This window comes from Podarcis tiliguerta (genome assembly GCF_965153285.1).
Source record: "Podarcis tiliguerta genome assembly, chromosome: 1".
Taxonomy (NCBI): domain Eukaryota; kingdom Metazoa; phylum Chordata; class Lepidosauria; order Squamata; family Lacertidae; genus Podarcis; species Podarcis tiliguerta.
The window spans coordinates 120,176,680-120,191,867 of NC_139534.1; the positions used below are offsets into that span (position 1 = coordinate 120,176,680).

General features: G+C 47.2%; 1 protein-coding gene across 9 annotated transcripts in view; it reads right to left on the reverse strand.

The window, feature by feature from the left end:
* Positions 1–12,248: 12,248 nt before the first annotated feature.
* The window catches only part of CDC42BPB (CDC42 binding protein kinase beta), a 92,811-nt gene continuing 89,871 nt past the window's right edge, over positions 12,249–15,188 (reverse strand). For all 9 annotated transcript variants that reach the window (XR_014509500.1, XM_083433349.1, XM_083433354.1 and 6 more), the window contains one exon: positions 12,249–14,207. Coding sequence is in view for 8 of the 9 variants with exons in the window: in XM_083433349.1 (XP_083289475.1) it covers positions 14,076–14,207 (132 nt within the window). In the remaining variant the exon portion in view is untranslated. The remainder of the gene's footprint in view (positions 14,208–15,188) is intronic.

Below are 15,188 nucleotides of genomic sequence, written 5' to 3' on the forward strand. Positions count from 1 at the left end.
CTGTATTTTAATATTTTGCTGGAAGCCGCCCAGAGTGGCTGCCCAGCCAGATGGGCGGGGTATAAATAATACATTATTATTATTATTATTATTATTATTATTATTATTATTATTCCCCGACAGCTCGGGGTAGGCTTGGGAGTCACGGACGGGTGGCGTGCCGAATGACACCCCCCCCCCCAGTGAGGACACCTGGGGTGGTCCACCCCTGTCCCCCTTTCTACGCCCCTGCTTGCATGTAGAAGGTCCCACGTTCAAACGCTAATATCTATGGCTAGGGCTGGGGAAGACTCTCTGGCTGAAAACGTGTCATGTCTCTGCCACTCAGAATAGACACAGTATTGAGCTAGATGGAGCAATAGCCTGGGTCAATATATGGTAGCTTCCTGCATCGCTGAACATCTAGCTGAACTCAATAAGTTGGAATCTACATCAGAATTCTCACAGAATTTTGGAACAGTCTCTCTCTCTTAAAGATTCTCACCATCAAGTTGCTGCCTTGTAGAAAGGCACCTTGAAAGGCAATGAATTCAGGCATCCCCCCCCCCCCATGAATTCTCAGTGAGAATTCACATATTTTCTTCTTCTAGTGCTTCGCTCAGCATTGTAGGAGCTGCATATGCAATCAGGCAGTGATTTGTGTGAACAGGACTGGCACAGATAAGTTTCAATGTCACTTGCTTGTTCCTCTGGCCGCTCTTAGAGAGATTATCTAGAGATTTTCTCGGCAGAATTCTTAGCAAGTGCTCCCTTCCTCCCGTCTTTTACTTACGCTCAGATTTTCTGGCTTCATTTTATCGGAGTCTGACATTTGGTCTCATAGCTTCTTTGGGATTCTCCAGACGGTTTTCTGATGCCAGAAGAGAAATACGTTGGCAGAATGAGAAAGGCGAAGAGAGGTGAGGTGCAAAGGACCCTGGGTAAGATCACAGACACATTCACACATGCAAACCCAGACCTTTAGAACAGGGGCGGGGAAGCCTTCTAAGCCCAATGACTCAGCTATACAGCTGAAAGTAAAACATTGTAAAGTGCAATATACAAATGTGACACCAGATGGCAACAGTGAGCTAGGCCAAATTCAATGTATTTTTCAAAACGTTTTTTTAAAAAGCGTTTTTCCATGTGTGAAGATTCCACCTATGTCCTGCTTTCCATGGTGGGGAACATTTTGAGGGTTGTGGGTCAGTGACAGGAATTCTTACCTTCACACAATTCACTCCTTTCCTGTCACGCAAAGGACACCGAAACTCCTTGACAGGAGCGAGCCAGCAGTAAATCACACTGAGCAAGTTGAAGCTAATTCTTTATTAGCAAAAACAGGATCTGCAGAGGAGTGTCAGGCCTAATGAGCACAGCAACTCATCTCCAGCAGGTCTTGCCCCCCATGAATCAAATGCTGAGATTGAATGTCCCAACTTTCCCACAGCTGCCTCCTCTCCAGGGTTTTCCTCAAGCAACCTGAGACTGAGCTTGAGTGAAGCTAATTTCTCCTCCCTCCCTCTTCATGCCTTTCCTGATTCTGGGAGACCTGGAGGGAGGGGAGGTTGTCACAACAGGAGGGGGAAACACCTGTAACTCTCCACCAGCCTGACTCATCTCTGCCTCTTGGCCTCCCTCCTCTCCTGCTTCAGCTTCTGCTCCTGATTCTGGACTTCTGTCTGTCACAGACTCCCCCTGCCCACTTGTTGTTGTTTAGTCGTTTAGTCGTGTCCGACTCTTCGTGACCCCATGGACCAGAGCACACCAGGCACTCCTGTCTTCCACTGCCTCCTGCAGTTTGATCAAACTCATGTTGGTAGCTTCGAGAACACTGTCCAACCATCTTGTCCTCTGTCGTCCCCTTCTCCTTGTGCCCTCCATCTTTCCCAACTTCAGGGTCTTTTCCAGGGAGTCTTCTCTTCTCATGAGGTGGCCAAAGTATTGGAGCCTCAGCTTCAAGTTCTGTCCTTCCAGTGAGCACTCAGGGCTGATTTCCTTCAGAATGGAGAGGTTTGATCTTCTTGCAGTCCATGGGACTCTCAAGAGTCTTCTCCAGCACCATAATTCAAAAGCATCAATTCTTCGGCGATCAGCCTTCTTTATGGTCCAGCTCTCACTTCCGTACATCACTACTGGGAAAACCATAGCTTTGGCAAGGTGATGTCTCTGCTTTTTTGCTTTTTATGCCCCTGATCCATAATCTCTGTTATCTCTTCAGTTTATGACAACTCATCCTCCTAGCCTTCTCCCTCTTCTCCCTTTGACCACTCATTGTGGCAGGACAGGGCCTGGCCACACCTACAATCATCCCATCATATGGAGTTTTCCCAGCGTGACGGATTGGGTGGGAGAGAGAAAGAAAGAGAACATGTATCCAATCAGCAGGGTATTTGCCCCATTCCCTGGAGTTGATTGTTCAGTAATGTTCCTTCACAAAAACGGGAAGGGGAGATTAAAAGGATTTCCCCTCGGTTCCTCATGGACAAGTTATAAGCATCACTTCATAGATTTGACAGGAAGCCTAGGGCTTTGCAGGAAAGCAAGGAGGAAACTCAGTCCTCCAACTCCTTACCCTCCCTCCCTGAGCATACACACCAACCCTGCCATATGAGGCAACTGCCTTACTCTGCCAATTGATAGGGCCGGCTTTGAGCAGCAGCAGCAGCAGCAGCAGGCAAATACCTCCAGTTTCAAACCAAAGAGAACCAGTTCTTTCCTTATATTGGCTTTGCATTATAACACTTCATTTTTTAAAGGCCAACAACTGAATCTTCTGCAAATGGGAAAGTGACGAAAACACACACGCAACTGCGGTTTATTGATGGGAATAGGAGCCTGCCGGCAGATGATCAGCACAGGAAGTTATGGCAACTTGATTCTCCCCCGCCCTCCCTTAGTCTTTTTTACTGTTATTATTTTAGTGGCTAGAATCCCTCTTCCTTCCCTCTCTCTCTCCCTTTGGAGAGGAGACCTTGGAACTCATTTTGATATATATCACGAGCACTGCCAAAATGTGACAGCTACTCTATAGCATTTAAAAGCATTGCGCACCTGTCTCCAGGATAATGGCTCGCTGGAGATGTGCGGATGAAAATTGAATTTGTCTTCCAATATGTTTCTTGCCCAGATCAGATGTACCTCCTTTTCCAAACCTTGGCATGCCCTGGTTTACTGCCATAAACGGGAGCAGGAGGAAAGCATGCAGACAAATGATGGGAAGGTCTTTCCAATGACCTTCAGGGAGGCTTTGGAAATGCAAGCTAAGCATCAGAAACAGTGCTGGATCAAGGATGCGCCAGTGGGAGTGCAGAAGATGCTGTGGTCCTTTGCTCCCTCCTGATCTCAAACCACATGTGATTGGTTGGTGGGAGATGGGGCAGTTACAGCTCAGGGGGAAGAGCATAGCTCCCAAAACAGGACGTGTTGGGATGGTATCAGTAATTCCGGGGTGTCCTGGTCAAATTGGGATGGTTGATGAGTATGGGAAAGTGCAAAGCTAAGCTAATAAGGGGTGTAACCTGGCGAGAGTTCCGGGGGCCAGGCAGAAAGAATTGGAGGGCCACATTCACTCCCTAGGCCTGAGGTCACCGATCCTGGACTTACAAGGTTGTTGTAATAACTAAATCGTACACATGACACATTTTGAACACTCGGAAAGTGCTCTACAAATAACAACAACAACAACAACAACAGCAACAACAACAATAATAATAATAATAATTTATTTACACCCCGCCCATCTGGCTGGGTTTCCCCAGCCACTCTGGGCGGCTTCCAACAGAATATTAAAATACAATAACCTATTAAACATTAAAAGCTTCCCTAAACAGGGCTGCCTTCAGATATCTTCTAAAAGTCTGGTAGTTGTTTTTCTCTTTGACATCTGATGGGAGGGCGTTCCACAGGGTGGGTGCCACTACCGAGAAGGCCCTCTGCAAATGTCGTTTGTTTTATTTTCATGCCAGGGAAAGCTTCTCTGGTGGCTGATGTTATAGACAAAGAGGTAAAAAAGGTAAAGGTACCCCTGCCCATACGGGCCAGTCTTGACAGACTCTAGGGTTGTGCGCCCATCTCACTCAAGAGGCCGGGGGACAGCGCTGTCCGGAGACACTTCCGGGTCACGTGGCCAGCGTGACATCGCTGCTCTGGCGAGCCAGAGCTGCACACGGAAACGCCGTTTACCTTCCCGCTAGTAAGCGGTCCCTATTTATCTACTTGCACCCGGGAGTGCTTTCGAACTGCTAGGTTGGCAGGCGCTGGGACCGAACAACGGGAGTGCACCCCGCCGCGGGGATTCGAACCACCGACATTTCGATAGGCAAGCCCTAGGCGCTGAGGCTTTTACCCACAGCGCCACCCGCATCCCCAGACAAAGAGGTAAGCCAAGCTAAAAAAAGAAAAAGTTTGCACATCCTATGGCAGAGTTGGGAAAACGTGTGTGTGTGTGTGTGTGTGTGTGTGTGTGTGTGTGTGTGTGTTTCCTTCCGTGCAACCTACTGAGGGTCACATGCCTGTGGTGGGTGGAGCCAGGGGTGAAAGTGGGTGGGGCAACCCATGCAAATTTCCCTTTTGTAGTTTCTTCATTCCCTTGCCCTCCCCTCTGTATCCTCCTTCCATCCTGCCAAGAGGCAGCATCCTAGTTGAAGGACATATTCCCACCTGCCAGAAACAGGGGGGGGGGGGGGCAAACAGGGCCAGTGAGGGATGTGGCTTGGGAAGGGTTATGAGGGCCACGTAGAGAGGCCTCAGGGGCCACATTGCTCCCCAAGCCTGAGGCTCCCTCTAAAGTTCTGATCCACATTTCCTCCTGGAAACATTTCAGCGTTTCCTTCCCTTCTTTCCCACATTTTTTGTCTGTTTCGGCTCTCTTTATCCTTGCAGCTACTCGTGTCAATGCTTGGGAGAGAAAAGGAAAGAAAAGCTGCCTGCTGAACACAGCCCTGACTAAGGGGCCAGGAAAAGCAATAATTATAGGGACCGTTGCCCAGCTCAGCGGTGAAACGCAATTTCTCAGCCAAGAGGGTGCATGCAGCGGGTGAGGGCATCTTCGTACAAATATACCAGCGCGAGAATCGAGTGAGTCACGCAGAGGGATGTTTTGATCTAAGGAGAGCGTGTGCCAGGGATAACATGGCAGAATGCAGGGTATGTCAAGGAGGAGGAGGAGGGCTTCAGCCGGCGTGAAATTTATGCCACCTATCAAGGCAGGTTAGCGGTTTGGTATTTGGGAGTCCGGATTCCCTCCGCTAGCGAGGATGATTTCGCAAGGCATTAGCATCAGCGGCGAGAGCTTAAGGTCACTTACTGAAAAGACTTTAATTAAAGCGGTGATCAATTCTGTCAGCGTGCTAACAAAGCACATTCTGTTCCCTTCCTGAGGGAAGACACGTCCCTTCACCCACTCAGGGGCTTTTCAAAGAAGTGGGAGGCAGGGCTGGCTGCTGTGAACTTGCTGGAAATGGTGGGATGCCCTGATAAGCTGGTCTCACTCCTTTAGGACTAAGCTGCATGCCTCTGCAGCCTCATCCTTGGAGGGGGATGAGGGCCGGAGGGAAGCAGTGGCGTAGCGTGGGGGGTGCATGGGGGGCCGGCCGCACCGGGCGCAACATCTGGGGAGGCGCGCTCGCACTCACAGCTCTCTGCCCCTGCCTGGCTCACTCACTCTCTCTCACTGCAGTGCTGGCTGTGCGAATCCGAGCCGAGCCGCCAGGTCGCAGCCCACTGTCGAGGGGGGGTGCCAGGCGTGCGGTGTGGTGCGGAGAGAGAGCGAGGGACTATCTGGGGGAGGGACAGTGCAGCGGGGGGAGGGGCACAAATTACTTGCCTAGCCCCGGGTGCTGACAACCCACACTACGCCACTGGAGGGAAAGTTGGGAAGGGGTGCAAGAGGCATTTCCTCCATCAGAGGACTGATTTCTCTCGCAGAAAGAGTTGGGCTGCAAAGCTCCCGGGCGATTCCTTTCCATTTAAAACTTTGTTTATGAATTTCCCAGAAATGCAATACAATCAGTTCCAGTGTCCAGTGTCCCTTAGTGATTAACTTCCCTTCCATGGTTTCCTCAAATGATTATTCTGTTCCTTCTTTCCTCCACCTTATTCTCAAAATAACTTTTACTGCTGAGCATACTCCAAACTGGCTAGCGTTTTAGCATGTTTACAATATTTTTTTTTAAAAAAAAATCTATGGTTTCCAATCCTCCTTGAAGGCTGCCGCATCTCGTTCTCTTAATTTGATTCAGCATATTCCATCCATTTCATCCGCCACTCCTCTTTCGTAGGTACTGCATCGTCTCACCATTTGGGGGCATATAATACACTCAGGGATGTGGGTGGCGCTGTGGGTTAAACCACAGAGCCTAGGACTTGCCAATCAGAAGGTCGGCAGTTTGAATCCCCGCAATGGGGTGAGCTCCCGTTGCTCGGTCCCTGCTCCCGCCAACCTAGGAGCTCGAAAGCACATCAAAGTGCAAGTAGATAAATAGGTACCATTCCAGCGGGAAGGCAAACGGCGTTTCCGTGCGCTGCTCTGGTTCGCCAGAAGCGGCTTAGTCATGCTGGCAACATAACCCGGAAGCTGTACGCCGGCTCCCTCGGCCAACAAAGCAAGATGAGCGCCGCAACCCCAGAGTTGGCCATGACTGGACCTAATGGTCAGGGGTCCCTTTACCTTTAATGTGCTCATTGCAGTCATTACCCACCCACCCAGGTTCCTTTGATTCTTCGGTAGACCACAGAGATTGCCAAACTCTGTGCTGTGAAAAGTTTGGAAATGTGCTGGGGGGGGGGGGGAGCAAGCCATCACATTGGATACGTTGGGTGCTCTGCTACCAAATCTTTTGGGCCATTGGGCGCATTTAAGATTCTGAGAAAGTGCTGTGGGTGCCAGTCACAAAAAAATAGGCAGTGTATCTAAAAAAAAGGTAGCGCCACAAAATGGTGCCAGAATAGCTTTATATCAGTGGGGAAAGAGCACCGATAACCATCCTTGCCACTAACTCACAGGGAGAAGCTCTTGGTGCCTCTTCTCTATTAAGAATGGAAGGGAGGGTTTGTCTCTAATCCTGGCACTCATCTCACTTTCAGACCGAGGGAGCCGGCGTTTGTCCACAGACAGCTTTCCTGCTCTTGTGGCCAGCATGACTAAACCACTTCTGGTGCAACGGGACACCGTGACAGAAACCAGAGTGCATGGAAACACTGTTTACCTTCCCACCACAGCGGTACCTATTTATCTACTCGCATTGGTATGCTTTCGAACTGCTAGGTTGGCAGGAGCTGGGACAGAGCAACGGGAGCTCACTCCATCGTGGGGATTCGAACCGCTGACCTTCTGATCGGCAAGCCCAAGAGACTCAGTGGTTTAGAGACCACAGCGCCACCCGCAATGTGTTCAGTGCAGGAGAGGTGGAGCCAGTGCAAACGGGAAGCGAGCAGGCAGAGTACACAGTCTCACCTCCACTGTGAATTTTTAAAGAGGATATTTGCTGAAACCTTTTGTGGGTGCCATAGCAGGTACCAGCGGTCACCCATGGGTGCCTGAGGTGCAGCATTGAAGACCTTTGTTTTATGCCCTCTGGGAGACCCAGTGTAGCCCTGGATTCTCTCTGTGTGTGTGTGTGTATTAGGGGCAGTAAAAATAAAATAAAATAGAGACACCAATATTCATAAACTGCTAGAAGTGCCACGGGTGCCGGCACAGGTAAAAGAGCTATCCGATTCCACTTAACCCCTGTCCTGTGTGCTTCAAAGTCAGTGTACTTTTGTATAGAATGTAAAAGCACTACATTTGTAGCACAAATATGCCCATAATTTTCATTGCCCATTCATTTTCATATGCCCATAATGTTGACCTTCTGTTTCACTTTTTTGGGAAAGCAATATTTTTCAGCGTATGGATCATGTCGTTTCAAACAGATGTTGACCCTTTCAGGCCTCTGAAAAAAAGAAACCCAAATTAATCATAGCTTGTCAGTGGGAAAAGATAACCTTGGATGCCTTTGTCACACCTATGTACCAGCCTCGCTCCCTGCCTCTGATCACTTCCCACTCCCAGCCAGAAAAGGCAGTGCCTGGTCATGTTATTATTGTTGGAAAGGACTGAGGTGCCGGAACTGCAAGAAGTGCAGCAGATGGCTTATCTCATCCATTTTTATATTGAAGCTCTCTGGATCCAAACTGACCTCAGAATAGCTTCTTTGCTGGTTTACACAGCCGCCACGCCAAGTACGCAGGGTGTAGGGAACAAGCCTTCTGTGATTGATATTGTCCTGAGTGTGCTGACACAAGGAGGAAAATTGCTTTGGTAATCTGTTTTGCCTCTGGGTGATGTATAGGGAACCAGGAGATAGCAATGAGATGGGCTGATGGGAGGTTTATTTTATTCGGTGATCCCCCTTCTGGTTGAGCCTGTGGTTGGCCTGTGGAAAAGATTTTACTTAGAACAGACCCACCGAAATGAATATGATGAAGTTCAATCCATTAATGGGAGTGGGTTTGCTCTGAGCAAAATTTTGTCGAATACCACCCCTGTGAACTGCAGCTTATCAAAGTGTTGGTGCTGACCTTTAGAGCCCTAAACGGCCTCAGTCCAGTATACCTGAAGGAGCATCTCCACCCCCATCGTTCTGCCCGGACACTGAGGTCCAGCTCTAAGGGCCTTCTGGTGGTTCCCTCACTGCGAGAAGTGTGGCTACAGGAAACCAGGCAGAGGGCCTTCTTGGTGGTGGCACCCACCCTGTGGAATGCTCTCCTACCAGATGTCAAAGAGAAGAACAACTACCAGACTTTTAGAAGACATCTGAAGGCAGCCCTCTTTAGGGAAGCTTTTAATGTTTAACAGACTACTGTATTTTAATACTTTGTTGGAAGCCGCCTAGGGTGGCTGGGGAAACCCAGCCAGATGGGTGGGGTATAAATAATAAATTATTATTATTATTATTATTATTATTATTATTATTAGTTGTAACAAAAGCCCTAGGGACTACTTTCTGTGATCCTCCCGGCGGCCATTCCTCCTCTGGTCACTGCTGTGGTTGCATGACCTGTCTGTCTGTCTTCAGGCACCGCAGTTGCCTGCAAGAGATTCCCACACGGAAGGGTTAATGTTGCCAGCCTTCAAGCCAAGGTTGCAGACATCTGTGTATTGCAGACTTGGTCTGAACAATGGGCCTGGTGCTTGAAGCTAGCTCCCTGCCATCTTCCATTCTGAGGACACAACCTCTAAGGTTTTCCTCATAAACTAAAGGTTCAATTCAAGGGCTAACCAAAGGCAAAGCAACAGCCCATTCAAATATTCCCTTTGGTGTTCTGTATATACAGAGCTTGCCCTAGTTTCCAAATTGCACCACCGAGCTTTGGGAAGGTCTTTCCCCTTGGAAACCCTAATTTGAGGCCTAAGTTAACTCTCAGCTCTCTTGGGACTCTTACAAAGACTTTTAGATAAGAGGTTTATTAACCATCTGAGTTTATACTTCAACAGTAATAGCCAATCAAGCTTTTAACATACTGGCTTTTGATGTTAATTCTTGAAGACCAGTTCAAATTGGGTAGCTGTATACTGTCTGCTTATACTTTCTCCATGGCAAACTCAATTTATGTTCTCAAGAAGGAAAAAACCTTTAATTATGACATGGTCCTTCACTAGGATGTTGTACAAATGATCATAAACCTCATGGACAATAGTAATGTCCCTTTCATTTTTCCAGTTGCGTTTTATTGTAAGACACATTTCTCAATCTACCTGCTTTGTCTTAGGTTTTCCCCTGTGGGGACAACTATTCCTGGAAGTAGGTCTGGAATGCTGGGGATCTGGCAAATTTTGCAATCTGTGCCTAAGATAAAAGGGCAGCAAGTTTTCAAGAGGTTTGTTTCATCATTTAAATCCTCTGTGCTAAAGTGCTCTTGTAAATATGTACTTCTTTGGTTTAAGGCATACTTAAGTTCTGCTCTGGCTATTCAGTCATTTTACAGCACGGCAGTTACTGAGAATGAATACACCGTATTTTCGCTCTATAGGACGCACTTTTCCCCCTCCAAAAATTAAGGGGAAATGTGTGTGCGTCCTATGGAGCAAATGAGGGCTCCTTGGCTTCAGCGATAGCAACGCGAAGCCTCCGAAGCACAGAGGGAGAGCTCCCCCCATGCTCCGGAGGCTTCGCGTTGCTTTCGCTGAAACCGCCTGAAGCCTCCGGAGTGCAGTGTAAAGTCCAGCTGCTCTCCAGGGGCTTCAGGCAACTATCCGCAAGCCTTTGGAGTGCAGCAGGAGTTCCCGCTGCGCTCCGAAGGCTTGCGGATAGCCGCCTGAAGCCTGGAGAGCCGCTGCACAGTTTTCCTTCTCTGCGCAGCGCCCCTTCAGCGAAGCAGGAGGAGAAATGGAAGGGGCTCCGTTTCTCCTACCGCTTCGCTGAAGGGGCGCTGCGCAGAGAGGGGGAGGTTTTTTTCCCCTGTTCTCCCCCTCCTATGGTCCGGTGCGTCCTATAGAGCGAAAAATACGGTAATCTGTTAAGGTGCAATCCTATGTATTGTTTACTGCCCGGAGAACTTTGCTGAAAGTATACATCTGTTAATGATAAAAATAAATTCACGCAGAAGCAATTCCCACTGCATTCAATAAATCTTACTCCCAGGAAAAGTTTATTTAGGAATGTAGCTTAAATGACTTTTAGAAGATCCTGGGTCTAAAATAAAGTGAAATTGTGCAGGCTCCCCTGTCTCAAATTACTCCAGCTTTGCCATTAGCGTGAAAATATTTGGAGAAGCAAATATTTGGTGGCAGCGAGCTTGATCTGGCACTTGGTGTCCATGTTAAGGCTCCTGGCCTGTTTATGAAGTTATGCCTTGGTTGTATCCGAGTGAAAATTCAGCAAAAGAGGTCAAAGTATACCAGCATTTATTTGCTAGGATACCTCATTTCAGTGATGCCTTTGCATTAGTAAATTGTGGTTCAGGTCCAGCCTGCAGCTCTCACCTGCTCCCTAAATGCTGCAAATAAATTGACAGCTTTTCAGCTAAGCGCTGTCCCTAGATAGAAGAGGGCAGCTTAATTTAAACTTCCTGCCTTTGCACATATTCTTCACTGTCACTCTCTGTGTCTAAGTAGTGGATTCATGTGGATTCTTCCGCGATTGCTGTTATGTCTGCAGTGCAACCTGGAACAAGTTGTGCATGATCAAATCCGCACTGTTAAATTACATCCTCTAGAGGGGCAGCCGTTAGTCTGTTGCAGCAAAACCAATGAAGAATCTTGTGGCACTTTAAAGACCAACAAGTTTATTGGCAGCACAAGCTTTCGTGGACTGGAATCCACTGATGTAGAACAGGGGTGGCCAACTCCCAAGAGACTGCAATCTACTCACAGAGTTAAAAACTGGCAGTGATCTACCCCCTTTTGGGGGGTTTGGGGTCAAAGTTGAGTTTTTTCAGGGAGGAGGTAAAACATTGAGCTTTTTTTAGGGGAGCCACAGTTGTTCAGCTTCTTTGGGGGGAGCCAATGTTCTACCAATGATCTACCGCAGACGTCCAGTGATCTACCGGTAGATCATGATCTACCTGTTGGACATGCCTGATGTAGAATATTTAACACCAGAATTTAATTCCAAGTTCTCACCCCTCTCCCACCTTAATTTTTCTAAGCCACTTAAAATATATTGCAGCAAATTTGTCGGGGTGTGTGTGTGTGAGTCAACAGTCCTTAAAAGCTTCTGCATTTCTGGAACAAAATCCCACATAAATGTTTTTCCGGGGCCTGGTCAAAATGCTTGTGTGTAATACTGGCAATGCCCCATTATGCCCACCTCCCGCCTAAAAAGAATAAGAAAAGAGCTTTCCATTTGCACTGAGGAAAACAACAAGGTTAACCAAGGCTATTAATACCATTCTCATCTAGCTATTATTTCCAAGACAAGCTCCCTGCTGTCTACTGCACTGATCTGGCCTCAACTCCACTGGATGACCCTTGGGCCAAAGGAAAAGAGCAACAGAACATCAGCAGCAATTACCACTCTTTCTGCAATCTCTAGTAAGGAACCGAAAGACTGCGGCAAGCTGCAGGAAGCAACTTCAGGTGCTGATACATTTCTCGTCCTCAGAAGACCACTTAAGAGTTGCTGTTTGTATTGAGGTTGCTTATTTGGTTGGTTGAAGGTGAAACATAGAACACAGGGTTGTTCTTCCCCTTTCAAATCATGTCCTGGTGACTTTCAAACGAACCAGGCAGGTACGAGAGGCCAATGCATGCTTGTTCAGAGAAGGAAGACAGGAGCTCCGGGTACTTTTTAAAACCTTCCTCTTCTGCTTTATTGACAAGTAAATTGTTCAAAAATGTTCTCACAATTCAATAATTACAAAGACTTCAGACTTACATTTAAAAAAAAAGGTGTAAAAACCAGAAAACCCCAAAAGCAGTAGTGTCCAGCTCAAATTGAGCTTCATTGATCAAGAATCTGAGAAAAGAGCAAGTATTGTCAAACACTTAATGTAACAGGATTAAATGTTGACTAGAGCCACTTGATTTAAAACTAGGGATAAGTGCATGTCCTATACAGTGTTTCAGGAAAGAGTATTAGCCATTGGTATAGCATTAGCCCATAGAAACCAGATTTTTTTTTTAAACAATTGACATCCAACTGTCATCAAATTGGCACAGAAGGCACACTAATGTGACAATGACAAACTGGAAATGCCAGCCACAGAATTACACACGCTTTTTTAAATGAAACATGATCACAATTCCCCCCCGCCCCCCTGGAAGGGGGTGTGGAGAGGTGGAGGTGGGGAAGAGGGAAAATTACTAAATGTATAATACATGGAAGCATGAGATTAAATATACACGCAATATGTCACCGCTGCACATGGGCCGTAGCATACAGGAGTGTGCTGTGCATTTTTCCTTTTTTCTCTACATGATCAATACTTTTGATTAGCAATCATGGGGTCTTCATGCAGGCGAGGATACAATGAACTGGGGAAGGTGGTGGTGGGGAGAAGATGAGGCACCCTCATATACACATCCTTCAACGTTTCCACTTTGGTTACCAATCAAGATAGACCGATGGTTTAAGTACTACTACACAATCCCTTCGCATAAGCAGCCTTCAAGGGAGCCATCCCAAGAGAACGCTCCCTAGCGTATTTTATTTTATTTTATCTTAATGTAGTGTATCTTTAACACTGGAACAAAAGCAAAACAAAAAGAGGAATTACAAGAACGTCCGCGAAGGTGGTAGCGGGAAAAGCAAAGTAAACCTGTTTCACAGCAGTCTTTTTTTCTTTTCATCTTTTTTTAAAGCCCTGCCCCGGCTAATGATGAACTGAAGAGGTCTAAAAAAGCAGGGTAAGGATAAAATGTTACCGGCAATATGTACATGACTAAAAAGTTGGGAGAAGGACATTTACAAAGCTGAGAATGTATGTAATGGCTAAATAAGTTAAAAGGCCACAAACTAGAACCTCGGTTTTCAACTTCCTGACATATTTCTACTGATGCTGGGAATGGCCCTACAGCTTCCTATCATTCTCCTAAAACTTGAAAAAACACACAACCAGAATATATTTAGAATATATTTAGCCAAGGATGCAACTAGCCTGCTTTTATAGCCTGCTTTTTACTTCCCACTCAAAAGGACCATTTCCCCCCCTAAAAGGATTTCCTGTTAACGAGACATTACATCATCCTATAGAAAAATATTCCTGACACCGCACTGTAGTAAAAAAAAAACTACCAGCGACTCTTCTCTATTTTCTTTCCAACTTAAATATGAAGACTGTTTCCCAAAAGCCTGTAGTGTATGTCACATTAATATCACGTCTGTGCAGAAATTGATCCACCATAGGGTTAAGAACAAACAGTTTTGCATAAAAAACAGTAACAACTTGATCCGTGTCGTAATAAAGAACTCGCTCCTCCTTTTTTTATTCTCCCAAATCTACACCTCTAACTATAGAATTTGCTTTTGTGCAACACTAGAAATTCAGTTATCAAGTCTTGGCACAGTTGTTGGAGACGGGCCTCCTGCTCTTGAATACTCCGTGGAGTAGCTGCTCCTGATGCCGATGGTCCGGAACAGGATTTGGGGAGGGAGGGGGGAGCCGTAGTGTTATGCATCGCAGGTCGACTGGTCCAATCCGTCTAGCGTCAGCTGATTCCTATGTGGGGAGTTGGGACTTGGGGGCCCGCTTGGGTTCGAGCTGTTGGAAGGAGTCGAGTGTTTGGTAGAATCTGAGTCAGGCTGCAAAAGAAAAAAAAGGGAAAGGAAAAATACTGCATGTCAAGCGCCTGAAACCATTAGGATGCTTCCGATGGGAGACAGAGGCAGTGCAGCAAGAGCTCCCGAAAGAACTGGGCCCAAATTGCACCTATTAGTGTGGACAAGTGGCTGACAGTGTGATAAGAGGGAAGGGAGAAGAGGGGGAAGGATGAAAAGAAAGCCTGTCTTTCTTCTTAGCTTAGTCCTATTGCAGAAGGCCCTGCCAAGGAAATGTGGTGTTCCCAGGGGCTGCCTGAGAGCAAATCTTGTGAGCCATTTAGATGGTCTTGGGGGAAATTTCCCAGAGTTTCTGGATTTGGGGGCAGGGGACCCTCAACCCAACCTGAGGAGAGCTTTGAAAGACTAGCCCGTCTCTAGTTCAAGCAGCTGCCTTGTAGGTTTCTATGCATTAAACCGTCTTCAGTCAGAAGCCAGAGCTCATCATTTCCCAAGTCCTTGCACAGAGAGCATCCAGCCTGCTGTCTTGATAAACATGGAGCCAAAATGGGAGAAAAAGTGTCCTAGGAAGCGGCTGCAGAGGGAAAGAGAAACGGCGGGGTGAGGAGTGTTCAGCACAAACACCCTCCATAGATCCTTCTGTGCTTTGTGCTGCAGCCTTCCTACTTTAGAAAAGTTTGAGGCAAAGTCACTTAAAGAGGCAGGCTTGGATCCTAAGACAAATTACCGTATTTTTCACACTATAAAACACACCCAACCACAAGACGCACCTATTTTTAGAGGGGGAGAACAAGAAAAAAAAATTCTCTCCCTCTCTGCGCAGCGCCCCTTCAGCGAAGCGGCAGGAGAAACGGAGGCCCTTCCTTTTCACCTCCCGCTTAGCTGAAGGTGCGCTGCATAGAGAGGGAAAGCTGCGCAGCACCTCTCCAGCGAAGCGAAGCCAGGAGAGCAAGAGGGATCAGTGCGCACCGACCCCTCTTGCTCTCCTGGCTTCAGCGAAAGCAA